Genomic DNA, 25,509 nt, shown 5'->3' with positions numbered 1-25,509 from the left:
GAGCAGTTGTGTTTTCTGGCGGTGGATGTGCTTGTCTGAGCCATTACCAAGCACTTTGAAGGATGCTCAGGATAAAAGAATTGAGGCTATCCTTAAGCAAGCCTTTGAGGCAATGGCAGTGACCTTGCAGATAGCTTCTTGTTTTTCCCTGGTGGCTCGCTCTTGTTCGCTGCTTTCATAAGAGGTCGATGAGTCTAGTGTAACTTCCAGGGCAGTGATGGAACCAGCAGTAGCCTTTTTGGCAGATGCAGGCTGAGATTTGGTCTGCACTTCAGCCAGAGGGGTGGCTTCGGTAGTTGTGGCTAGGCGTCAGCTATGGCTAAGAAATTGGTCGGCCGATTCAACCTCTAAGTCTAACTTTATGAAGATGCCCTTTAAAGATTCACTCTTGTTTGGGAGTGAGCTAGAGAAAATGGCCATTAAGTGAGGTAAGTCCCTGGTTCCTCGATTTACCAGAGGATAAGAAACAAGCTCCTCATTCCATCAGCTCCAGAGGTTGAACTAGGGGGTTCAACCTCTGGAGCAGTCTTTCAGAGGACTCGACCTTTTGGGTAGATCTCAGTTCTTTCGTCCCAGGCAGCCTAGACGGGGAGCAGGCTCAGGTAGTGGAGCACCCCGAGTCTCCCAATGAAGGTGTGCCGACCCACTTCCAAGAACAGGAGATAAGAGGTCGTCTCTCTCTCTCTTTTTTTTTTTTTATCGGAGGTGTGTCAAGATCACTACAGACCAGTGGTTCCTGAATTGATATGAAATGGCTATGCATTGAAGTTTCGCAGTGTTCCTCAGGACATGTTCATGGTGTCTCCCTGCAGCTCTCTGCAGAAGAGACAGGCAGTGGTGTGTCATTGTCCAGACTCCTCAGCCTGTGGGCTGTGGTTCCAGTTCCCATATCTCAAGAAAATATGGGCCGATATTCCATTTATTTTGTTGTGCCAAGAATGGACTCATTTCGTCCCATCCTGGATCTCACAATTGTCAGTCGTCATTTGCAGGTGATTCATTTTCGCATGGAAACATTGCGCTCAATGATAATGGCAGTACAGTCGGGAGTTTCTGACGTCTCTGGATTTGTTTGAGGCATACCTGCAGATTCCCATTCAACTAGATCTTCTTCAATGATTTCTGCATTTTGCAATTTTGTGGCGTCTATCAGTTTCAAACGCTTCCTTTTGGTTTGGCCACTGCAACCATAACTTTTTCCAAGGTCATGGTGGAGGCGGCAGAGTTGAGAGAGGATGGGATTCTGGTACATCCTTACTTGGACGACTAGCTAATTCAGGCCAAGAGTCTGGAAGAGAGCCTCCGGGTCTCACGCAAAGTGATCTCCTTGTTGCAGGAGTTTGATTGGGTTGTGAACCTGACCAAGAGCAATCTCCGGCCATCTCAGTCGCTAGAGTATATCTGTGTTCGGTTTGACACAGCTCAGAGCAGGGTGCTCCTGTCAGAGAGCCGTAATCAGAAGCTGATGGTACAGGTGTGTCTATTGACGAACACAATACACCTGACAGGTGCTTGGATTGATGGCAGCAACCCTGGAGGTGGTGCCATGGGCGAGGGTGCATATGCATCCTCTTCAGCACACTCTGCTGTCTCAGAGCCCACAGTCTCAAGACTATTCAATTCGGCTCCACCTGCCGATGGAAATTTGTACTCAGCTGCAGTGGTGGTTAAAAGCGTATTACCTAAGGAAGGGGGTCTCCCTAAGGTCACCAGATTAGCTAGTGCTCATGACAAATATGATGCTCACTGGAGTGTGGAAGAGTCTCTCTGGAACATCAATCAGCTGGAAGCCTGGGTGGTCCGGTTGGCTTGCTTGCAGTTTGGCAACAGGTTGCAGAGTTGAGCGGTCCTGATAATGTCGGACAATGCAACGACAGTAGTCTACATTAATCGGTAGGGAGGAACCAAAAGCCAGCAAATGTCACAGTCGTTACCTAGTCAGGTTAGGTCTCATTCCACTAGGGCTCGGGCAGTATCGTGGGCAGAAATTAGATTGTCATCTCCCATTGACATTTGCCTAACTAAACATGGTCTTCCTTGCACATCTTTTCCAGGTGTTCTCATTTGGATGTGCAGGCCCAAGTGGATGCTGCCTTTGCATGTGCAGTTTTGACTGGACCTGGGCAGCCTCCCACCCTATTAGGGAGTAGCTTGGGTCCCACTGGTTCTGGATTCATCTGTCTAGATGCTAAGAAATTAGAAATGACTACTTACCTAATAATTTCCTTTTCTTTAGGATAGACAGATGAATCCAGCTGCCGAATAATTGTGCTATGGTCCAGGAGTTACTAGTAAGTGTTAATCCAGTCCCTAAACTAGTGTTAATACATTCTTTGTCTGAGCTCAGTTTTTCCTGTTGACTGAGTACTGGAATGATTATCTGGTGTTAATCAAGTTTTGTTAGTTTGTTCCCAGTTGGCTTTTGCAGAGAATACTGGCAGGCTGATGTCACTGTGATGTCAGCTTTGCCCCATCTCCATCTGCTGGTAGAAGTACATAACCCACTGGTTCTGGATTCATCTGTCTATCCTAAAGAAAAGGAAATTATCAGGTAAGTAGTCATTTCTCATTGTTTTACCTGTGTATTAAACATTTTGCAAATGCTTAAATCACGTGGCCTGTGTCTTCAATGCCTCACAGAGCATCAGTGTGTAAGGTAATAGTCAGGTAATGCACTCCTTGTTGTATCTTACTGCTATATTTATAAAGTGGAGCTAGGAAATCCTGCGGTTTTATACTCTATTTTGTAAGGAATAGAAAATGAGACATTGAGTATACGATTTTTAACAATACTGATCTGTCTTAGCCTTTCATAGAGATCATATTTGCTTATCATAAAACATCTGTGGCCTTCTGCTAGTCAGGCTGCTGTCCGGAACATTTTAAGCAGTCTTTTTTTTTTTTTTCCCCCCCAGAAAAGACTTGCCTGAATTTCATTGTTTCACTGGGTGGGGAGAGGGGCTTGCTCGTGTCATGTTAATTTTTTTTTTTTAATTCCATAGTATATTAAATGGAGGTGGGCTTTTTTGTTTTGTTTTTTAAATATGAGCTTCCTATATGAAAATTATGCAGTATGTAAATCAGATGGTTGGAACCATAATGAGAGATACTGAAGCAGGAGTGTCTAATCCAGTCCATGTGGGCCATTGATTGTGAGGGTCATAATTGCCGCTGTAGGTAATCATTTCCAACTTCTAGCCACTAGAGAATGGAAATGAAGAAACAGGGAAACCTGTGATAACTGTAGGGGTAACCTGCACGGAGTGGCAGTTACGACCCTTAGCAGCTTGCTGGGCAGACCAAATGGACCATTTCAGTCTTTATCTGCCATCATTTCACTAGGTTACTAAACCGCTTGGGGTTGAAGGCAATCTCTGATGGCTGTGCGTGAGATGAGTTTGAATGCACACTAGCTCACTCTGATGTATAGTATAGTCTTTCGGGGTCTCCTTAAATCCCAACTGGTTTGCAGCACTTCATAATCAAAGTTGAACACCCCTATTTTTCCCATTTTATGCCTATAAGGAAAAGTAGTAAAAGAACTGGCCCACAGAGGGAGACTCCTATTACTAGCCCTCATGTTAATTTATGAGAGCAGCAGCAGCATAGGGCTGTACTGCACCTCTGTGGAAAATTATTTTGCAAGTTTAATGAGAGAGAAAATCAGAATTTAAAATTGTAAACCAGGTATTGTGGATTGCTTGACAAGGTTTGGAAACCGGAAAATTCAGTTGGAACATTTGGATTCTCTGTAGATCAGAACATTACTCATCAGTATTGGGGAAGGTGAATTTGCTAGAAGTTCCATGTCTTATGGGACATCTTGGAGACAGTATAGGGCATATATTACGGCTGACTTCACTCAGTAACTCCTGAGCGATAATTTTTCTCCATTTCTGAGGATTGGATTCCTCCTTCCTGAGACTCTCAGAAGTACAGTTCATACATTCATGATGATTTTTTTTTTCCAGAGAGATTTCTTTTCCTTTATTTTCTTCTGTACTTTGAGGTTTCCATCCGAGCTTTGTTCTTGCTCTGAGTGCTGTGGCACTGCTTTTGGTTAAGCAGCGGGAAGAGTGGAGGAAAGCACTGTAGAGTTGAGCTCTTCTGCCTGTGATGCCAGGGAAAGCGCAGTAACAAGGAGCACTGTGTGTACTTGAGGCAAAGAGCCCGTCAAAATCAAAAGATGGTAAAAGTGAAAGAATTAATGGAATCTACTTGGTTACCTTTTTTTCTTAACCACTTACAAAGCATGATGCCATTTGTGCCTCTCAGGCAGCATTCAGTTGGTAATGTTCTGTTTTACAATGTAAGTGAACAGGCTTGATGGATTCATGAAAGATGTACATCCACCAAATGCAGTCCTTGGTTTTTATATATCAGCCTAAACCTCCTCTGGACTCAGGACCAATGGGTATAGTGTACTCCTGATAGCAGTTGGAGACAGATCAGATTTCAATCTGACGTCAGCCCCTTGTACATATACCCCTGCAGGAAGTGCAGCGAGGTTGCACCCGCTGCCTCTCAGCCTCACCCGATGTCGAGGGCCAGGTCCCTGCCGAGGGTCGGCCGCCGGACCGAGGCTTACCTCCAAGGGATCACGGAAATCACCTCAGGAATTCTCAACTGGGGGAGGGACCCAATGGGTGTCACCGCAGGAGAGCGGGGCTCGTCTGTAGAGGTAAGATTTCTTCTTATTCTTTTGGTTTTCTTTGGTGAAATTACGCTAATGCCGTGCGAGCGTGCATAGAGTCCCTAACTGCTATGGAGACAGAAAATACTGAAGAGCTGCACTTCCTGCAGGGGTATATGTACTAGGGCTGACGTCAGATTGAAATCTGATCCGTCTCCAACTGCTATGAGGAGTACACTATACCCATTGGTCCTGAGTCCATCTGTCTACATTAAGGAAAACGAAATTATCAGGTAAGTAGTTTTCTCCAATAATTAATCCTTCCTTCCAATGTTTGGAGACTATCTCTCCTTCATTTATTTCTAACATGTGCCCTTTGAGGTTTGCCTGTTTGAACAATCTGATGCTTTATTCAGCATGGCAGAGCTGGACAAAATGTTTCCTTATTGTTACAGGACCATTGAGGCCTTGTTGACCGCTTCCTACCTTTCCCAGCAAGCAGATCTGAGTGGCATTGTGGAGGAGATTGAGGTCAGAACTTGCTACCTATTATAATATAGAAGTTTCCTTCCAGCAGATTTGCACAAGTGAATATCCACCCTTCAACAAGATTGGCGATCGTACTGTTAAAAAATAACTGTGACTGATTTAAAACAGTAGTAGTAGAAGGATGATTTTTGATTGTCAGTAAAATCATTGCCCATCACCAATATCAGGCTTGCTGGTCTGTAGTTTCTCCGAGGACAAGCAGGATGGCAGTCCTCACATGAGTGGCATCATTGGCTGGACGGCCCGGAACTTTGATCTCAAAGATTCTAGAACTTTCAAGCATGCCCTACTGAGCATGTGCAGCTGTAGTCCTCACCCTGCCGTTAAGAATGGGAGGACAATTGTGTACTACTGGACTGATCCTCATGAGAAATCCCAGATGAGCATCACTGATAAAGTGATTATATAAATATAACATGAACAACTGAAAAAAGAAATGTGGTCATAAGATGCAACCCTTTACTTTAAAAAAAAAAGAAATACAAACATAAGAACATTAAGAGGAAAAAAGTAAGGTGACCTAGGACGAGGACTCAAAGAGATAGAGGAAGAGAGCCAAGAAATAGTGAAACTATTTTGAGGACTTTAGCTAGTGCTAATGCTTTAAGTAGAGAATATGAAATTTAAAATCCATTATTATTTTTTTTTTTTTGTCTCAGATAATTTTCTGTTCTGTTGCAACATGCATTCTGAATACTTTTGGAAGCATGCTTGTGACAACAGGCTATCCTTAGAGGTCATTCTCCGATTTTTCTCTAATGCCTTGTATTGGTTTTGTGTTTCCATACATCCACATGCTCACTGGTGCAGTAGTTTTCTTAAATGCTTAGACTCAGAACAGCGCTGCTGAGCATAAAACCTAGGCATTAACGTGAATAGGGCTAGAAAGACAATTATATAGCGTGGAGGGAAAGCAGTGCAATTCTGTATCTGATTCATCCTCCTTGTCTGTCTGTCCAGTGTTAGAATTGGGTACAGAACTTCACGCAGTTTCAGTATAGACTTAAAAAGGAGCACTTCTACTTTACTGACTTGACTCCAGATGGGCCCTAGATAGTGCTAAAATTATTGTTACAGACCCTCTGAAAGAGAGGATACTTTTTTAATTAAAAATTTTTTCTATGTAAGTTGGGCCTTGATGTGATTAGAATACATAGCAATTCCCTACCGAGCCTGTCTCTGAGCAGAGTTCTAATCTATTCAGCAAAGAAGCAGAAGGCAGCTAATTAATTTGCTTCTTTTAAATGCATGTACATTATTCCCATGTAGTTGAGAAACATAATCTTTCCTAATATATGCTATCAAAAAGAAAATTTCATCAGGGAAGGAAGGCAGGCAGAATCGCTTCAGGGGTGACCATAGATGTCTGACTTTGAATCCTGTGCCTGTTGTGTGCAGTTAGAGAATAGTGAAGTGATACGTTTCATAGCTTGAGACGTCTTGCACAGTACCTGCTGTATGATTCTGCTTGCTTTCATTTTATAAAAAGTCCTTCCATGCCGCAGTTCAGTGCATGAACCTTTGCAGGTTCCTTGTAGAAGAGCACAATACATGAGAGAAATTAACCATTCAGCCAGTCAGGTGATCCGGATGTTATGCAACAGAAAGATTTCACACGATTAGAGCTTTTTCTTTTCGGTTTGCATTTTATTTTTTTTTCTCTTGCTTCTAGGATCTTGTTGCCCGTTTAGATGACTTGGGTGGGGTCTACCTGCAGTTTGAAGAAGGTCTTGAGGCCACAGCTCTGTTTGTTGCTGCCACCTACAGACTCTCAGACCATGTGGGAATGGAACCAGCACTGAAGGAGGTATTCTTGATACAGCAGGACAGCTCTCTTGCCCTCTCCATCCGCACACAATGCATGTCACAGTCCAGCGACAGCTCTGTCGCTTCCTTACCCTTCCTCTTACCTTATTCATTTAGCATCACATTTGAAGATTGCTCTTCCCTCGCTTACTGCAAACAGTGTTTGCACATTTTAGGATAAGAACATAAGAAATTGCCATGCTGGGTCAGACCAAGGGTCCATCAAGCCCAGCATCCTGTTTCCAACAGAGGCCAAACCAGGCCACAAGAACCTGGCAAGTACCCAAACACCAAGAAGATCCCATGCTACTGATGCAATTAATACAAGTGGCTATTCCCTAAGTAAACTTGATTAATAGCCGTTAATGGACTTCTCCTCCAAGAACTTATCCAAACCTTTTTTGAACCCAGCTACACTAACTGCACTAACCACATCCTCTGGCAACAAATTCCAGAGCTTTATTGTGCATTGAGTGAAAAAGAATTTTCTCCGATTAGTCTTAAATGGATGGATCTGTTCTTCATTCCTTCTTTCAACCAACTCCATGCAATCTAATATAAGTCTCATAATAAAGAGTAAAGTTGTTTTCTCTTAAAATAAGAGGATCCAGAAGCACAAAAACCCAAATGCTCTTTAAAAAAATTGTTTGCTCCCTTTCAAAGTAGCCACATTGTCACATCTCCCAGCAGCTGAGAGTTTCTGTTATCAGTAGATGTAATAGAGCCATGTCATTAAAGAGTGATTTCTGTCTAGGAATGTACAAAATATCACCCTAATGCATTTACATCCGCTCTACACCTCATCCCCACCAGCAAAACCTAAACAGTTAACTGGCAGAAGGGGTGGCAGCAGCTGCAGCTACCTAGAACTCGTTTTAGTGCTTCTAGGTTCCCTGTTCCCTTGTAATGGGAAAGGGGATGTGTTATGAGAGATACTGAGCTTAGATAACTTGAGGCGGCTCAGATTCGGATTGTTTAGGTCAGGGAGTGGTTTGGAACTTTGCGCATAAAGGTGAATTTTAAAAGTTCGGCAAGCAACAAAGCCAAGACATAGGCGCAGAAGTTGGGCTGGTGCGCGTGGATTTTAAAAGGCACCGATGTCCTTGCATGCACACACTTTTTTTTTTTTTTTTTAAAGGAGTGGGGTGTGGGTATGGTCTGGACAAGGTCATAGGCGTTCCAAGATTTGTGACTGAAACCAGCATGTAAATTCTTACACGTACAAGCATGCCAGGGTCCCCTACCGTGTAACTTTACTTCTGCTATGGAAAATGTATACGTCCTAAAACCAAAAAAACTAAACTAGTCAGCAGGGTTTTAATGGTAGGGGCTTAAAAGGGAGGCTAACTAACTAGGGAGGGTTAGGAAGGTCCTATCCTTTACCTGGGCGAACTGAGAAGGAACTGGGGAAACTGGTAATTGTCGGCACGTGTTTCTACTAAAATCCCCCCTCTTGCAATGTAGAGGTGCATTTGTGCACACATGTACGCGCATACAGCCTATTTTCAATCTTGCGCGTATACACGCATATGTTATAATATGGCCGTGTCCTTTGACGTGAGCCGGCATACGCGTGTACATGTGTGCCTGCGCAGCTGTTTCAAAGTTACTATCATACGTCTTAATTTGCTAAAGGTAAGCACATAGTTCTCCTTCATAAAACTAACCCCACAAATTAGCAGGTTTAGATGTGCGCAGGTAGTTTTCCTGGGCTAACTTTCAAAGTGAAAGTATCCATGTGTATAACTGGTGCAAGGTCTGCGGGAAGAAGCACCTGCAGATTTTGCAGTCTGAAACTCACCCCCTTAGTGACCATGTGAGTACCGGGCTCCAACCAGGGTCGGAGTCTATGGCCCCAAAACCAGGACTGTCTCTTTGCTGGCTGGGCTAGACGGGGATAGAAGTTAAAAAGCAGGCGCCGGCAAATGGCATAGGTCTAGGAGAGGCCGACCGTGGAAACCCAAAGAAGGAAATGCTGGGCCACGATACAAACTTGCACCAAGTAAAACATCCAACAATTGAAGCATTAAAACCGGTTTCATTTATAATGGATCACAATCTTGAAAGCCATCAATGGATTTTAAAGAAAAGTATTAAGGCTTTGTTGTCCAAAAAAGCTTCTAGGATGGTGAGTTCTCTGGTGTCTGCCGGCTTTGCAGAAAAGTTTAAAGGGAGGGAAAGAAGAAGCTGTAGTTGCTCTAATGTTATGCTTCTAGAGTCTGACATTTCCAGTGCTATTTTTGTTTGTTTTGTTTTTTTTTAAAGAAAATGGACTTGATTTCCATGCAATTTGAATGCTGTTTTTCGCTTTTGATGCTACCGTGCCCATGAATAGAAAGTCTTGGCATCTTGAATATGTCAGAGATCAAGTGACATAAACCAAAATTGGTATAATTAGAGAAAATTGTTTAGCATTGACTCTGAATCTTAGTGTCACTAACTGTGAGGTATCTATTGTCTGGTATTGTCGGTTACTGTAAAGCTTTAAAAAAAAAAAAACAAACCCAAAAAAACATCTTTTATGAACTACTGGGGTTATTTTCAAGCTCTTTTGTGGGATATGGGGAGTTAACACTTCTGAGGGTTTGTGAGAGAATTTAAGTTGCCCAACACCAAGGGGGAAGGAAAGTGATCCAATTTAAAATGTCACCAGAAAGTGCCACTTTTCAAATAAGGGAAACCAGTGACAAAATTAGTTTTCATTTTGTAGCTTTACTGCTTTTTTGTGTGAAAGAGAGGGACAAAATTGGAGAGCCTTTAAGTTTGCAAACATTATAGCTCCAAGTTATGTAAAAGATGGCCACTGAGATTCGTTGGGACCTTGGGAAAATCGCTTTGTCTTTCATTGTCTCAGGTACCCACTTAGGTTGAATTGTAATAATGTTGTAAGCCGGCTTGAGCATCCTTTGGAAAGGTCAACTAACAATCCACAAATGAAATTAAAACATGGCAGGGAAGCAATGGGCACAGTGCTTGCCCTAGAGAAAAAAACTTGTGTGCAGAGATCTTGGGGTCTGAACACACATCATTTCCATGCTGAGACTGCTGTCTGGAAGTTTCCTGGTAGTGCTAGTTCCCTGTACGTACCCGGATCAGTCCAGACCATGGGTTGATCCTTCTTTCCAGTAGGTGGAGACAGACCAAAACTGAAAGGGTATCCTATATGAGGACAGAGCCTACCCTGTAGCCCTTCAGTATTTGTCTGTCTCCAGCAGGTGCAACAGCTCACCCTGTGGTTCCCTGTTAACTTCTGCTTGTCCCTTCTGTGCGTTTTTTCCTTCTGTGTGTCTTTCGTATTTGGATCAAGCAAGTATTTCTGAGGAGTTATTTAAAAAAAAAAAAAAAAAGTTTGTTCCTGGATTTGTGTGAACTCTGTGGATCATCCACAGGAGACAGTCCCTGTCTCCTCACTCTTGAGGGGGCCTAGGGGGACTTGGCCCCTTGTTTTATATAGCCTAGGCTCCCTTTTCCTGGTGGTCCTCGGCTGCAGTGGTAAAAATTGGTGGTGCCAGTCACTCCCCCTGTTCAGCTCTCTCTCTACCTCTCTCCTGTTCTGCTCTCCCTTCATTGGGATCCCTGGCTTTGTAGCTGCTGACAGGGACTATTGTAAAAAATAAATAAATAAAGGGGGATTTTACTCACGATCAGTCCTTGACATGATTAACAGAAGGCTCCTTCCTTCCCTACTTACTTTTGCAGCTTAAGAGAGAGAATTGGGAGCTTGCACAGTTCATTCTGTGCCTCTGCTCCTTCAGCACCGGCAGCTCAGCTTACTTTAGTGCTGCCTCTCCCCCATCCAGCAGCCATGCCATGATCTCAGAGGTGTTTAGCCTGCAGGGATTCCTCGGTCAGGCTCTCTCAGGAGGGGCTCTGTTCTAGCTGCCTACCGGGGGGGGGTAAAGTTCCTCTGAGACCTCGATGCCTTCCGGGACCCGGACCAAGCCGCCAAAACGTTTCCCCCGCCGTTCTCGGGTCATCAAACCGCAGGAACGGCGGTCATTTTGGATTTTTCTCCAGTTTCTTTATCGGAGCTCCCTGAAGCCCCTGACCCAATTTTTTTTTCAGTGCCCCGTTTTTCGACTGATGTTGTGCTTTTGCTGCACAAATCCCTACTTGGCAAGTTTGCAGGAGGACGCAGCCCCCCCCCCCCCCCTCTGGCTAAGGTCCCTCGGCTCTCTGTCCCTCGCTCCCCTGCGGCTCCTGACGGGCAGGGGGTGACCCGGGTCCGGGTGGTTCAGGGGGCTCCTCCCCCTCCGGCTTCCCCACCGGCTCCTACGGCCTCCCCCCCCCCCCTGCCTGCCAGGATCCAGACAGGACCCAGACATGGCTGACGCTCCCTCCCCCCCTGGAGGGGGATGACCCCCCCCCCCGGGTTCTCTGTCTCTTCCGCAGGGAAGAACTAGAGCCTCTTCTCCCCTTCATCTCCCAGGAATTGGGGATTGACTGTTCCTCAGTGGACGAGTTTGCGGCAGCGATGCCAGCTTCCTCGGACCCTGTCCTGGCGGGGCTCAGGGCCCTGCCGTGCTCTTTTCCCTTCCATCCCATGCACAAATTAATGCTTCTCAGGGAATGGCAAGCCCCCAACTCGGGCCTTCGGGTTGGGAGGGCCATGGAAAAACTTTATCCCCTCCCTGAGGAGTGTTTAGAATTATTGAGAATGCCTAAGGTGGACTCCTCTGTGTGACGGTGGTCACTAAGCATACAACCATACCGGTCGTGGGGGCTACGGCCTTGCAGGATGTCCAAGATCGTAAGCTGGAATTCCATCTCAAATGCATTTTTGAGATCCTGGCCTTGGGTGTTCGGGCATCCATCTGCAGCAGTCTCATGCAGCGGGCAAGCCTTAGGTGGGTCCAACAATTACTCAGCACCCAAGACCTCCCGTCTGCAGAGGCAGAGCAGGCTGACAGGTTGGAAGGCACCATAGCGTATGGGGCGGATGCTCTATACGACTTGTTCCGAGTGCAGGCGAAGGCGATGGCTTCGGCGGTGTCGGCCAGACGGCTCCTCTGGCTCCGACACTGGGCGGCTGATTTGTCTTCTAAGGCACAGCTGGGAACTCTCCTCTTTAAGGGTAAGTTGCTTTTCGGCAAAGATCTGGACCAGCTTATTAAATCCTTGGGGGAGAACAAGGTACATAAGTTGCCTGAGGACCGCCCGAAACAGGCTAGATCCTTCTTTTCTACTCGTACCCAATTCCGGGGCCAACACCACTATAACTCAAGAGCCAAGGGGTGCCTTCCCTAGGGGAAATTCTTCTCGGGGCCCAGTCTTGGCCCCAGTCCTTTCGAGGCCACTGGCCTTTTCGAGATGCCGCTTCCCATCGTCCTGCGCCCAAGCCCGCCTCCCAATGAGAATCCGCCGGCCCATCCCTCCGTTCCCAACTTAGGTAGTCATTTGTCCCTGTTCGTGGAGGAATGGGCCAAGATCACATCGGACCAGTGGGTCCTCGAAACCATTGCCAAAGGCTTCACTTTAGAGTTTGCTCGCGATATCCCGGACTTGTACATGGTTTCTCCGTGTGGCCACCGGAGGCGGCCCGCAGTCATCCAGACTCTTCTCAGACTCCAGAGGTTGGGGGCCATCTGCCCGGTTCTGGTGGTGGAGCGCGGCACCGGCCAATACTCAATCTACTTCATGGTCCCAAAGAAGGACGACTCCTTTCGTCCCATCCTGGATCTCAAGAGGGTCAACCGGGCCCTCAAAGTGCCCCATTTCCAGATGGAAACCCTTCGGGCGGTGATAGCGGCGGTACATCCCGGATAATTCTTGGCCTCACTCGATCTGACGGAGGCCTACCTGCATATTCCGATCCGTCCCGAACATCAGAGGTTCCTCCGGTTTCACATCTTGGGTCAGCACTTCCACTTCAGGGCCCTGCCCTTCGGTCTCGCCACGTGCCACGCACGTTTACCAAGGTGATGGTGGTGGTGGCGGCAGCCCTTCGGAGGTATGGTGTCCTGGTCCATCCGTACTTGGACGATTGGTTAATCCAGGCCAAGTCGGAGACCCTATGCCGCCAGGCGGTGGACCGCGTACTCGCTCTCCTCTCGTCCCTAGGTTGGATAGTCAACTTCTCCAAGAGCAATCTCCATCCGTCTCGGGTCTTGGCGTTCCTGGAGGCTCGCTTTGATACCCGCTTCGGCAAGGTCTTTCTACCGGACTCGAGAGCTTTCAAGTTGAGGGATCAGCTCCAGGGCTTCTTCTCCATGCCTCTCCCCACAGCGTGGGATTATCTGCAGGTCTTGGGGGCCATGGCTTCCACAATCTACCTGGTCCTCTGGGCGTTTGCACATATGTGACTGTTACAGAGAGCCTTGCTGGCTCGTTGGCAGCCAGTATCGGAGCAGTTTCAGATGCAGCTCCCGCTTTCCGACTCTACCATCAGCGAATTACAATGGTGGCTTTCTCTCGAGCGCCTTCTCCGTGGATTGTCCCTTCAGACCCCGCAGTGGATGGTAGTCACGATGGATGCTAGCCTGTCCGGTGGGGCGTGGTTTGCCAGTCTCAGACCACGCAGGGGCACTGGTCCCCAGCCCAGTCTCGCACATCAACCGCCTGGAGACCGGGGCGGTTCTTCTAGCACTCAAGGAATTTCTCCCCTTTACTTCGGCGATGGGCGATCCGGGTGCTCTCAGATAATTCTACCACTGTGGCGTACATCAGTCACCAAGGAGGCACCAGGAATCGACTGGTGGCCCTCGAAGCAAGTCACCTTCTTGCGTGGGCGGAGCGGCACCTGGACTGCATCGCAGCCTCCCACATAGCGGGCAACGAGAACGTGCAAGCTGACTTCTTGAGGAGTCAGTGGGAGCTGTCTGACGCCATGTCTTTCATCATGGACAGGTGGGGTTCCCCGCACCTGGACTTGATGGCAACGCTGAATGCCAAGGCTCCCCGGTTCTTTAGCCGCTGGCGGGAACACTGCGCAGAAGGGGTGGATTCCCTAGCCCTTCTGTGGCCGAGCGACGTTCTGCTGTACGTGTTCCTTCCGTAGCCCTTCATAGAGAAAGTGCTCAGACGGATAGAGCTTCACAGTGGCCCGGTCATTCTCGTAGCTCCCGAGTGGCCTCACAGATCGTGATTTGTGGCTCTAGTCAACCTGGCGTCGGAAGGTCCTCTTCGCATGGGCCATCTTCAACACCTTCTCACTCAAGGTCCTGTATTTTTCGATCAGGCAGATCGCTTCTGTCTTGCGGCTTGGCTTTTGATCGGCGCAGGCTAAGGCGGAGGGGATATGCTGAGGACGTCATCTCCACTATTTTGCGGGCCCGCAAAACTTCTACTTCCCTTGCCTATGTCTGGGTCTGGAAGGTTTTCGAGCTGGCCTGCGTGGAAGCGGGCGTTAGGCACGTTCGGCCCCAGTCTCGCTCGTCCTCTTGTTCCTCCAGCGAGGTCTTTCTAAGGGTCTCTCCTTTGGCTCACTCCGTGTTCAGGTGTCTGCCCTCAGTTCTCTCTTGGGAAGCCTCGTTGGTCACGCGGTTGCGTCCCAACCGGATATAATCCGTTTTCTCAAAGGGGTCAAACATTTGAAGCCTCCGCTGCGTCCTACTTGTCCCTCGTGGAGTTTGAACTTGGTCCTTCGGGTGCTCTGTCAGGCTCCCTTTGAGCCCCTTCGCCGTTCCACTCTCAAGGATTTGACACTCAAGATGGTATTCCTGGTTTCCATTTGCTCCGCCAGACAGGATCTGAGATCCAAGCGTTGTCTTGCCGCGAGCCTTTCTTACATTTTTCAGATTCCGGGGTCTCTCTCAAGATGGTCCCGTCATTCTTACCGAAGTTCGTGTCTTCTTTTCATGTCAATCAGTCGGTCGAGCTCCCCGTGTTCTCTTCTGCGGACATTGCAAGCCCTGGCAGGGATGACCTACGCCGTCTGGATGTGAAACGCATTCTCATGCATTATCTGGAGGTAACTAATGACTTTCGAGTGTCTGATCGTCTCTTTGTGTTATGGAGTGGCCCCAACCGGGGCAAACAGGCCTCTAAGACTACGATATCTCGCTGGCTAAAGGAAGCGATATCTTCGGCTTACATATGTCAGGGGCACCCAGTCCCGGAGGGCCTCAAGGGCCCATTCCTTGCGTTCACAGGCGGCTTCCTGGGCGGAAAGTCAGTCTGTCTCCCTGCAGGAGATATGCAGGGCAGCTAACTGTAAGACCCTGCATACTTTTGCTCGACATTACCGCCTTGATTTTCAGGCGCCAGTTTTTGGTTCTTTTGGGCGGCAGGTACTTCGAGCGGGCCTGTCAAGGTCCCACCCTGTCTAGGGAAGCTTTGGTACATCCCATGGTCTGGACTGATCCGGGTAAGTACAGGGAAAGGAAAATTAGTTTTTACCTGTTAATTTTCGTTCCTGTAGTACCAGGATCGGTCCATAAGCCCTTCCCTTTCTATCTTCCTGTCCGCTCGAAGATCCGTATACTATGTGTCCCTTCTTGGAGGCACCGGAAGCATCCATGTGATGATTGTGGGCATTCATGCAAGAGTGTCCATGCACGGAGTTCATTCATTCAGCCACTGTTTTTCTCTTGTTCAGTATTTTCAGAGTTCTCCTGTTATTTGCTCGAGTTCTTCTGTTACTTGCTTGTTCCATGGTGTTTATCTTCTCTGCTTTGACCATGGTTATACTGAAGGGCTACAGGGTAGGCTCTGTCCTCCATATCGGATACCCTTTCAGTTTTGGTCTGTCTCCACCTGCTGGAAAGGAGGCTCAACCCATGGTCTGGACTGATCCATGGTACTACAGGAACGAAAATTAACAAGTAAGAACTAATTTTCCTTAGTTGTGTATATTTCCTAGCATGTAGACAGATGGACTCAGAACCAGTGGGTTATGCATCTCTGCCAGCAGATGGAGACTGAGCAAAATGATGTCACAGTATATTTATTTATTTATTTAACACTTTTTATATACCTGCATTCGTAGGACACATCATGTCGGTTCACAAGTAACTGAGAAAGGAAATTACAATGAACGAGGATAGAGGGCTAACTGGAAAATAATTGGATAATATACGATACTGGATAAAATACGAAAGTACAAGGGGAGAGAGTCAACGAGCAGAGATACAACTTTGTTGAACGAAATGGAATTTGATTATCCATGTTTAAGTTTAGATATGCATAAATATGTTAAGGAGGCGTGTGCACTTATGAACTTAGCATATGAACTTATTTACAGTATAAAGGAGGCAAGTGCACTTATGTACAATTAAATGCAGGGGGAGTAGGGAGGGAGGGAGTGAGGAGGGGAAAGGAGAGGAGGGGGTGGAGGGAACAAGGGTACGTTAAGGCAATGGTACTTTCAAGGAAAGGTTGCTAAGGGGTGAAAGGGAAGGGTGGAGGGGAGGCTGCGGGGCGTTGGTGAAGGGTGTGGGGGAGGGAGCAGGGGGGGGGTACTGGGATGGTATGGGGGAGGTCAAGGAGAAGGTGTGTAGGCTGAGCGGGAGCTGAAATGGTTCAAAGAAGGACAATGACTAGGATTGGGAGGAGTTGGGGGTATGCCTGTTTAAAGAGCCATGTCTTGATTCCTTTTTTGAAATGGCTAAGGGACGGTTCTAAGCGGAGTTTAGCAGGGAGGGAGTTCCAGAGGGTGGAACCCGCAATGGAGAAGGCTCTGTCCCTGGTAGTAGTAAGGTGCCCAATTTTGAGTGAGGGGGTTTGGAGGGTGCCAGCGAGGGAGTTTCTAGTGGGGCGATTAGTTTGACGGAACTGTGGCATATCTTCAAGCCAGGGGGAGTTGTTTTTGTATAATGTGTTATGGAGGATGGTAAGTGTTTTGTATTGGGAACGGAAGGTAATGGGGAGCCAATGGAGATCTTGTAGTATGGGAGTGATTTGACCCCTGCAGTGACATAGGTCTGCCAGTATTCTCCATCTCCAACAGATGGTGGATGTGCATTTCCCTACTTTGGGATTGCTGCAAATTTAGAGGAGAACTAATCGTAGATTTGCCCTGCTTTCCCTGCAGTGATACCAAATGGGCCCTCTCTCAGTTGAGAATTCCTGAGGTGATTTCCATGGTCCCTCAGATGAATGCTTTGGTCCGGTAGCTGGTTAAGGCAGGCGTGAACTTAGCTGTTTAAGCAGCTGAAAGGTAGCGGGTGCAGGAAACAGAGTGTGGCGGTGATGGTATATGCCCTCTACCCCACAGGCAGATATTGTCTCTGTACTCGGCCGGGAAGGCTGAGCTCAGGTAAGCTTAAAAAAATAAAAACAGTCAGAGACAGAGTGGAGGGGTTAGTGTAGGACTTCCTCCGGTCTCCGTGCTCGATGCAGCGTCCCAACATTTGTTCCCACTCCCGTGGGGGTTAGGGGAACTGAGCAGCCTGGTAGGTTGAGCAGTTTGGGTTGGCTAGGCCCCGCTGTTAGGCTTTGTTTGTGCAGTGTGGTAGGCTGCGGCGGCGTTTTCACGCCCTTTTCTGTGTGTTCAGCTGCCCTCTACAGGATCGCCAGTGTGCGCAAATCCATCCGGCTGTGCATTCTAATTGTACGACCAGTTTTTGTGCACGTGTATTCTTTTACCTGTTGTTTTCAGTGGGAGCTTGACTAGACGCACATTTTCAGTCATCTGTTAAGTGTACTGATGGCGTAATGGCACCAGTGGCTAAGAAACCTAAGCACCTTTCCCTCTGTGCTGCTTGTCATATTCAGACATCTCAGCCTGGAGTGCCCTCTAACTTGTGCCTGCACTGCTTAGAAGCTCAGGGAGAATTATCTTCATCTGTTTTTACTAAGCCTGGGTCTCCCAGCCTGATGATGGCCTGGTTAAGGATATTTAAGGAGGGACACCTGAGTTTGGAACTACTGGTTTCTCAGCAGGGGACAGCAGCTCAGTCGGCGCCGCACCACCACCTCCTGAGTTAAGCATGAATACTTATGCCTTTTCTTGGGTAGAATTTTTTCAAGAATTACAAGGATTTCAAGGATTTATTCAGGCACAGTCCTCAGCTCCATCTAACCCTGTCAGGTCAGATCCTCAGGCGGTTCTATGTTTAAGCGCCAAAGTACACCTAAAGTGGCAGGTGTTTCAGACAGGAATCCGGATGGCACTGATGAGTCAGATCCTGACTCCTTGGAAGATGGGGAAATGCCTCCGGGACTGGAAGTTTAGGAATATGTTGCGGTTCTTTCATAGGGATGAACTGCCAGCCTTAATTTCCCAGACATTGAAAATGCTGGGAGTTCCTGGGGAATCACCATGTCTGAGCCAAAGAAAAATCCCATTTTGGTGTGTCTGTATAAAGCCTCTTGTTTTTCCCTGTTATGGAGGCCATTCAAGAATTGATTTATCTTGAGTGGGATGCCCCGGAGGCAAATTTTAAAGGGGGTTGGACCTTAGAAGGCCTATACCCCCCTGGATCCAGTAGCGAGAGAGCATCTGCATTTCCCAAAAGTGGATGAGCTAGTCTGTGCCGTATCCAAATGGATGACTATCCTTGTGGAGAGAGAGGCAGCCTTGAAGGATGTACATGATAGAAGGATTGAGGCCATTCTTAAGCATTTGCAGCTGTGGCAATGACATTGTAGATAGCTTCCTGTTGTTCCCTGATGGTTTGTTCTTGTTTGCTTCTCTCAGGAGGTTGCTGACTCTGGGGTGAATTCCAGGGCCGCTGCCTTTTTAGCAGATGCAGGCTGCGATTTAGTCCATGCTTCGGCCACAGGAGTAGCTTTGGTAATAGACGTCAGTTGTGGCTGAGAAATTGTTTGGCAGATGCAAGCTCCAAAGCTAATGTTACAAAATTGTCTTTTAAAGGCTTGCTCTTGTTTGGGAGCGAGTGGGAGAAGCTAGCCAGTAAGTGGGGCGAATCTCTGGTTCCTCGGTTGCCGGAAGATGATAAGCAGTTGCCATGCCTCTTTGGTATGAAGGGTTGTCTCAGGTTCCAAGCTGTTTTGCCCTTACAGAGGGGCAAACTTTCAGACGACTTGGACTTTTGGCAGGTCTCAGTTCTTTTGTACCAGACAGCCCAAGTGAGGCACGGGCTCGGGTAGTGGATTCTCCCAAGCCTCCCAATGAAGGAAACAGGAGATAGGGGTGCTTCTTTCTCTTTTATCAAAGGTAGGTCGAGATCACATTGGATCAGTGGGTCCTGGAGGTGATACGAGAAGGATATGCATTGGAATTTCACAGTGTTCCTTGGGACGTGTTCATGGTATCTCCCTGCTACTCCCTGCAAAACAGACAGGCAATGGAGAGTACATTATCAAGGCTTCTCAGTCTGAGGGCTGTTGTTCTAGTACCCACGTCTCAAGAAGATATGGGGCGATATTCCATTTATTTTGTTATGCCCAAGAAGGAGGGCTTCTTTCATCCCATCCTGAATCTGAAAGGAGTCAACTTTGCGCTCAATGATAATGGATCTGTCCGAGGCATGCCTCCATATCCACATCTAAGTGGAATATCAATGTTTTCTGTATTTCGCGGTGTTTGGGTGTCATTATCTGTTTCAGGCACTGCCTTTTCGTCTGGCCACTGCTCCCAGGCGCTTTTCCGAGGTTATGGTGGTGGTGGCAGCAGTGTTGAGGAAGGATGGGATCTTAGTACATCCGTATTTGGACGACTGGCTGATTCTGGCCAAGTCTCTGGAAGAGAGCTCAAAAAACAAAACAGAAGTCGGTCTAGAGTAGCCACAGATGTGACCGATGCCTTGGAAAGAAAATTTATTGAATACAATAACGCGTCTTGCTCTCGAAGAGAGCTGCCTGGTGACCTGCAAAGTGATTGCCTTGTTGCAGGAGCTTGGTTGGGTGGTGGACCTCATCAAGAGCAATCTTCATCCATCTCAGTCGTTGGAATATATGGGTGTTTGGTTCGACACAAAACAACAAAGTTTTCCTGCCGGAAGCCCATATTCAGAAGTTGATGTCACAGGTGCGTCTCTTGGTGAACACCATACGCCCGATAGTGTGGACCTCTCTACAGGTACTCTGATGGTGGTGACCCTGGACTTGGTGTCGTGGGAAAGGATGCATATGCATCCTCTTCAGCGCTTCCTACTGTCTCAGGAATATTCAATTTGACTCCACTTGCTGATGGAAGTCTGCTCTCTCTTCCATTGGTGGTTGCAAGCAGATCATCTAAGAAAGGGAGTTTCCTTGACTTCACCGAGCTGGTTGGTACTCTTGACAGATGTGAGTCTCCAGAGTTGGGGAGCTCACTGTCAGGAACTAACGACGCAAGGGTGCTGGAATATGAAAGAGTCTCTTTGAAATATCAGTCGGCTGGAAGCCCGGGTGGTCTGACTGGTGTGTTTACAGTTCAGCAGCAGGTTGCGGGGGCGTGTGGTCCACGTAATGTCGGGCAATGCAACGATGGTAGCTTACATCAATTGGCATGGAGGAACCAAGAGCCAGCAAGTGTCGTAGGAGGTAGACCATCTTATGGTATGGGTGGAAGGGCATCTTCAGATGATAGCCTCTCACATAGGGTAAGACAATGAGAGAGTGTACTTTCTCAGCAGGGAAAGTCTGGACCCAGGAGAATGGGAATTGTCAGGCGAGGCATTTCTTCTAATAGATTGCTGGGGCCTTCCGTTTCTAGACCTGCTGGCGATTTCTCGCAATGCGAAGGATCCTCTGTTCTTCAGTCGCAGGAGAGATTCAGAGTCATTGGGCATCGATGCTCTCATGCAGGCATGGCCAGAACACAAGTTGATGAATGCATTTTCTCCATGGCCCCTGCTGGGCGGACTGATTTGGAGGGTCAGACGTCACCGAGGGCTGGTACTGCTGTGGCTCCAGATTGGCCCAGGAGACCATGGTACGCAGATCTGCGAAGATTCCCGGTAGACTTCCCTCCATCTTCCGGTGCGCAGGAATCTGTTGCAGCAGGGACTTGTCCTTCATGAAGATCTGATTCTGTTTTGTCTTACGGTATGGCCCTTTGAGTGGGCTTGTTTATTGAACATGGACATTCTATTGTGGTGATTTCCACCTTGTTACGAGCACAAACGTTCTCCACTTTCTTAGGCTATGTGCGGATTTGACGTGTGTTTGAGGCTTGGTGTGAAGATCAAGGAGTGCTTTCTTGTTCAGTCAAGGTCCCATTCATTTTGGAATTTTTGCAAGATGGATTGAATAAAGGGTTGGCCCTTAATTCCTTGACGGTACAGGGGTCAAGTGAATGGTAAATCCTTATCGGCTCATCCAGATGTGGCCCATTTCTTGAGAGGAGTGAAACATCTTTATCATCCCTTCCAGTTGCTGGTTCCTTTGTAGAGTCTTAATCTGGTATTGGATTTCTTGGTGGGCCCTACGTTTCAACCACTGTGTGGTCTTTCCTTGCGATTATTGATGTTTCTGGTGGTGATATGTTCTGTGCGTTGAATTTCCTAGCTGCAAGCCTTGTCCTGCTGGGAGCCATTCTTCCAAGTGACTCCTGGGGCGATACATCTGTATACTGTTTGTTCCTTCTTGCCTAAAGTGGTTTCAGATTTTTACTTGAATCAGTCCATTTCCTTGCCATCTCTGGATGAGGAAAGGGATGTGGAGGACTAGCACCTCCTTGGATGTCAAGAAACATGTCGTGAGATATTTGGAGGTTTCTAAACCTTTACGGAAGATGGAGCACCTGTTTTTGTTCTTTATGGTGGGAGTAAACAGGGTGAGCTGGCTTCGCGTGCTACAATAGCTTGCTGGATTAAGGAGGTAATCATGGCTGCTGCGTATGTGGCCGCTAACAAACCGTTGCCTAGTCAGGTTAGGGTTCATTCCACTAGGGCTCAGGCAGTGTCATGGATTGTTGTCTCCTGTTGATATTTGCCGACCTGTGACGTGGTCCTCCTTACACACTTTTTCCAGGTATTATCATCTGGATGTGCAGGCCCGGGAGGATGCAGCCTTTGCACATCCTTCCACCCTATTAGGGAGTAGCTTGGGTACATCCCACTGGTCCTGAGTCCATCTGCCTACATGCTAGGAAAGGAGAAATGACCTGAATTTCGATTTCCTTGGTGTAGACAGATGGACTTAACTTCCCACACTTGGCTGCCAAATGATTTTGTTAATGGTCCTTCTGTGTGGCTACGTGTTCCAGGGGATTACTGGCAAGTGTTCATCCAGTCCTTAGATTGGGGTACATACATTCATTGCCTGAGTTCAATGTTTCTTGTTGGTTGAGTATAGTAATGGTTGTCTGTTTTTAATCAATTTTTTTGCTAGTCTGTCCACAATTGGCTTTTGAAGAGAATATTGTCAGGCTGATGACGCTGCAGTAATATATATATATATATACTGTGATGTCGGTTTGCTCCGTCTCCATCTCCTGGCAGAGGTGCATAACCCACTGGTCCTGAGTCCATCTGTCTACACTAAGGAAAATGAAATTATCAGCTAAGTAGTAATTTATCCTTTTACACAAGCATGCAAAAGTGCTGTATGTCCCTTAGTGCTAATAATATAGGATGCATGGTTTTTTCCTTTTTGTTGCATGTGAGGTGAGTGTTTTTGAAAGCAGTGGTAATATAGGAGGAGAGGAGTAGTAAGTTAAAATGAGAATGGAAAAAGATAAAAATAGTATTAAAAAGTGAGGGCATGGAAGAACATCTTGTCAGGAGCTAAATAGGAGAGTTTAGAATGAACCAGTAATTGATTGGCAGGTAACTCCGGTCGGTCTTTGTCCCCATTTCTAAAGCTTTTTTTTTTTTTCTTGCAGTACTGTTCTTTGTCAGTTTCCTCCTTCTTATGTTCTTCACAAATTCTAAGATTCTTTATTTTATTTTTTTCCAGGATCAGATAATTCAGCTGGTAAATGCCATTTTCAGCAAGAAAAATTTTGATAAGCTGTCGGAAGCCTACAGTGTGGCAGCTGCAGCAGCAGCTCTGTCTCAGAACCGCTACCATCTGCCACTCATTGTTGTCCCTGATGGAGCGGCCGCCGTCTCTCACAAGCAACCAGTTCTCAGGGTGAGTTTCTGGAGCTGACTGTGTTCACATTTTACCACTTAGGGCTTTCAGTAGCTTAGACCTTTTACACCCATTTCTTCTTCTATGTCAATTTTCTTAAGTTTTGGATCTTGAGAGGAGGCGGTAGGATCAGAATTCTGTTTTGAACCCCTGACCAGGTATCCCAGAAAAGCTTTAAAAATAATTGCTGGTGATCTGCATTACTTTTTGTATTTAACTTTTATGTGTACCAGTTTAATTTTTTTATGATAAGGCAGCTTCCAATTTAAAATTGAATCAAATTGATACAGACTTGACCACAGTTGATTTTACAGTTGTCTCACTTGATAATTGCTCACAGTGCCTCTGGTTGCTTGCTTGTGATCTTGAAGGTGAAGGTGGGTGGGGGTGGGAAGGGACTGTAGCAGTTTATTTGTGGAAGGGGTTGTAAGCATGCTGATAAGTCACAAATTACTGGCACCCAGGAAAAGTCCAAAGGTGGCGGAAGTCAGAGAAGATGAGGGAAAGAATGGTGTGATTTGGACATGCAAAAAGGAAGAGATGAAAGTACAAGGAAGGTACTGGAAATGCAGGGGAAAAGGACCAAAGAAAGACACAAGAGACATGGATCAATACTGTTCACCGGGATATTGAGACCCATGGCTCGAGTGAGAGAAATCACGCTTAACTGGGTAGCATGGGAAAGGGTGGCTACGATCAGATGCTAAATGAGAGGGAAACACACTTAGTATATTTCTGTATTTTTTGTGCATTATATGGTCTGGAAACTGAACAATCTAAAAATGATGATATCATTAATTGTAAATCCTAATGCCATGCAACATGATGAATACTTAAGGGTATGTGTCGGCCTATGAGAAGAAAAAAAGAATAAACTGAGGACAAGAAGGTACTATAGGAACTAGAAGTGGGGAGGTGGGATAAAGCTGTAAATAAGATCTTTTCAATTTAGTATTTTTCTCTAGTGTTTAGTTTTGTGTTTTTTCTAATTTCAGTTGCTTGTGACAAATGTTATGTCTGAGCCACTGACTCTGTCTGTCGTCAAGTTGGAACATGCCAAGTCTGCTTCCACCAAAGTCGCTGTCCTTCAACAGACAACATTCAACCCATCAGGGTAAGATGCAAATGTCACAAACAGTCAACTGAATTTCAGGTATATTTTATCTTGTATGGAACTGCTTGTCATGGCTGTCTGCATTCCAAGTTACTAACAGCAAGTGTCAGACCATGACAAAAATGATTATACATGAGAGGATTTTATTTGTTTGTCGAGTTTTATATACCGTCATTTGGTTTCACCATCATGACGGTTTTACAATTTCAATTGTTGAAAATAACACTTAATAAATAAGGGTAGCAAATAGTTAGAAATAAAAATCATGTAAAAGTTAACAATAAAATATCAATAAGATTAACATAAAATTATCTAATAAGATAAATATTAAAAGTAATAAGTGCTAAGAGAAATAAAAATTTAAAAAGGTCTAGTAGTATAAAAGTGTAGGAGTGGAGAGATAGGGTTGTAAGAGCATTGTTATGAATCTTGATAAGCTTTAGTGAACAGCCAGGGTTTTAGTTCTTTCTTAAATGTTTTCAGGTTTGATTGCAGTCTTAATTCGGTAGGGAGTGTGTTCTAAAGTTTTGGGCTGGGGAGTGAAATTGCGTGTTCTTGAACTGAGATGAGTTGAGCTGAGTGGACAGAGGGGATTGTTAAGAGGCCTTTGTTGGCTGAGCGTAAATTACGTTGTGGTACATGAAATCTAATTGCTGCATTTAACCAGTCCGTTTGATCCTCGTATATTAATTTATGCAAAATGATCAGTATTTTGTAATCAATTCGGGATTTTATTGGGAGCCAATGTAAGGATATTAGGATTGGAGTAATGTGTTTGTATTTTTTTGTGCCTGTTAAAATTCGAGTGGCTGTGTTTTGTAAGATTCGGAGGGGACGAATGGTAGAAAGTGGTAGTCCAAATAGAAGGGAATTGCAATAATCCAGGTTAAAGAAAATAAGCAATTGCAAAACTGTTCTAAAATCTTCTGGAGTTAAAAATGGTTTTAAGTGTCTCAGTGTTAATAATTTGTGATATCCTTCTCTTATTCTAGTTGAAATGTGGTTTTTAAAAGATCATTATCAATGATGACGCCTAAATTTCATGCATGTGCTGACTTTTGATTCTCGAGCTTGAGGTGTGGAGGAGGTGTTGGGCTAGTTTTTCTTTCAAGAAGTATTATTTCTGTCTTTTCAATATTTATTATGAGTTTCATGTGAGGTAGTAGCTGTTTAATAATGGAAAGATACATAGCTGTTTTCTTGTGTGTTTTGAATTGGAATTAGTATCTGAATGTCATCTGCGTAGAGGTAGTATATTAAACCAATTCCTGCCAGTAAATGGCAAATCGGAAGTAAGTAGATGTTTAAAAGGGTAGACCCCTGAAGAACTCCGGTTTTTAGGTGGATTTTGTCAGAAAAAGTATTGTTAATTTTTACTTGGTAGTTCCTGTTTCATAAGTAGGATGAGAACCAATGATGTGTTTCAGGCTGAGCATAATTGATGATTTTGGAGGCTTAATCTAGACCTTTAATCTTTCTGGATTTTCTCTTGAATAGATTACTC

The 25,509-nt window shown here is 46.0% G+C and overlaps 1 protein-coding gene across 2 annotated transcripts in view; it reads left to right on the top strand.

Moving 5' to 3' along the window:
• Window positions 1–25,509, top strand: part of RPN2 (ribophorin II) — a 124,347-nt gene that overhangs the window by 20,474 nt on the left and 78,364 nt on the right. For both annotated transcript variants that reach the window (XM_029613863.1, XM_029613862.1), the window contains exons 5-8: window positions 5,089–5,164; window positions 6,855–6,989; window positions 22,715–22,891; window positions 23,887–24,005. In XM_029613863.1, the coding sequence (XP_029469723.1) occupies window positions 5,089–5,164; window positions 6,855–6,989; window positions 22,715–22,891; window positions 23,887–24,005 (507 nt within the window). The remainder of the gene's footprint in view (window positions 1–5,088; window positions 5,165–6,854; window positions 6,990–22,714; window positions 22,892–23,886; window positions 24,006–25,509) is intronic.

The sequence above is a fragment of the Rhinatrema bivittatum genome, chromosome 8 (assembly GCF_901001135.1).
Source record: "Rhinatrema bivittatum chromosome 8, aRhiBiv1.1, whole genome shotgun sequence".
In the NCBI taxonomy this organism is placed as follows: domain Eukaryota; kingdom Metazoa; phylum Chordata; class Amphibia; order Gymnophiona; family Rhinatrematidae; genus Rhinatrema; species Rhinatrema bivittatum.
This window is presented reverse-complemented; position numbering and strand designations above follow the sequence as displayed.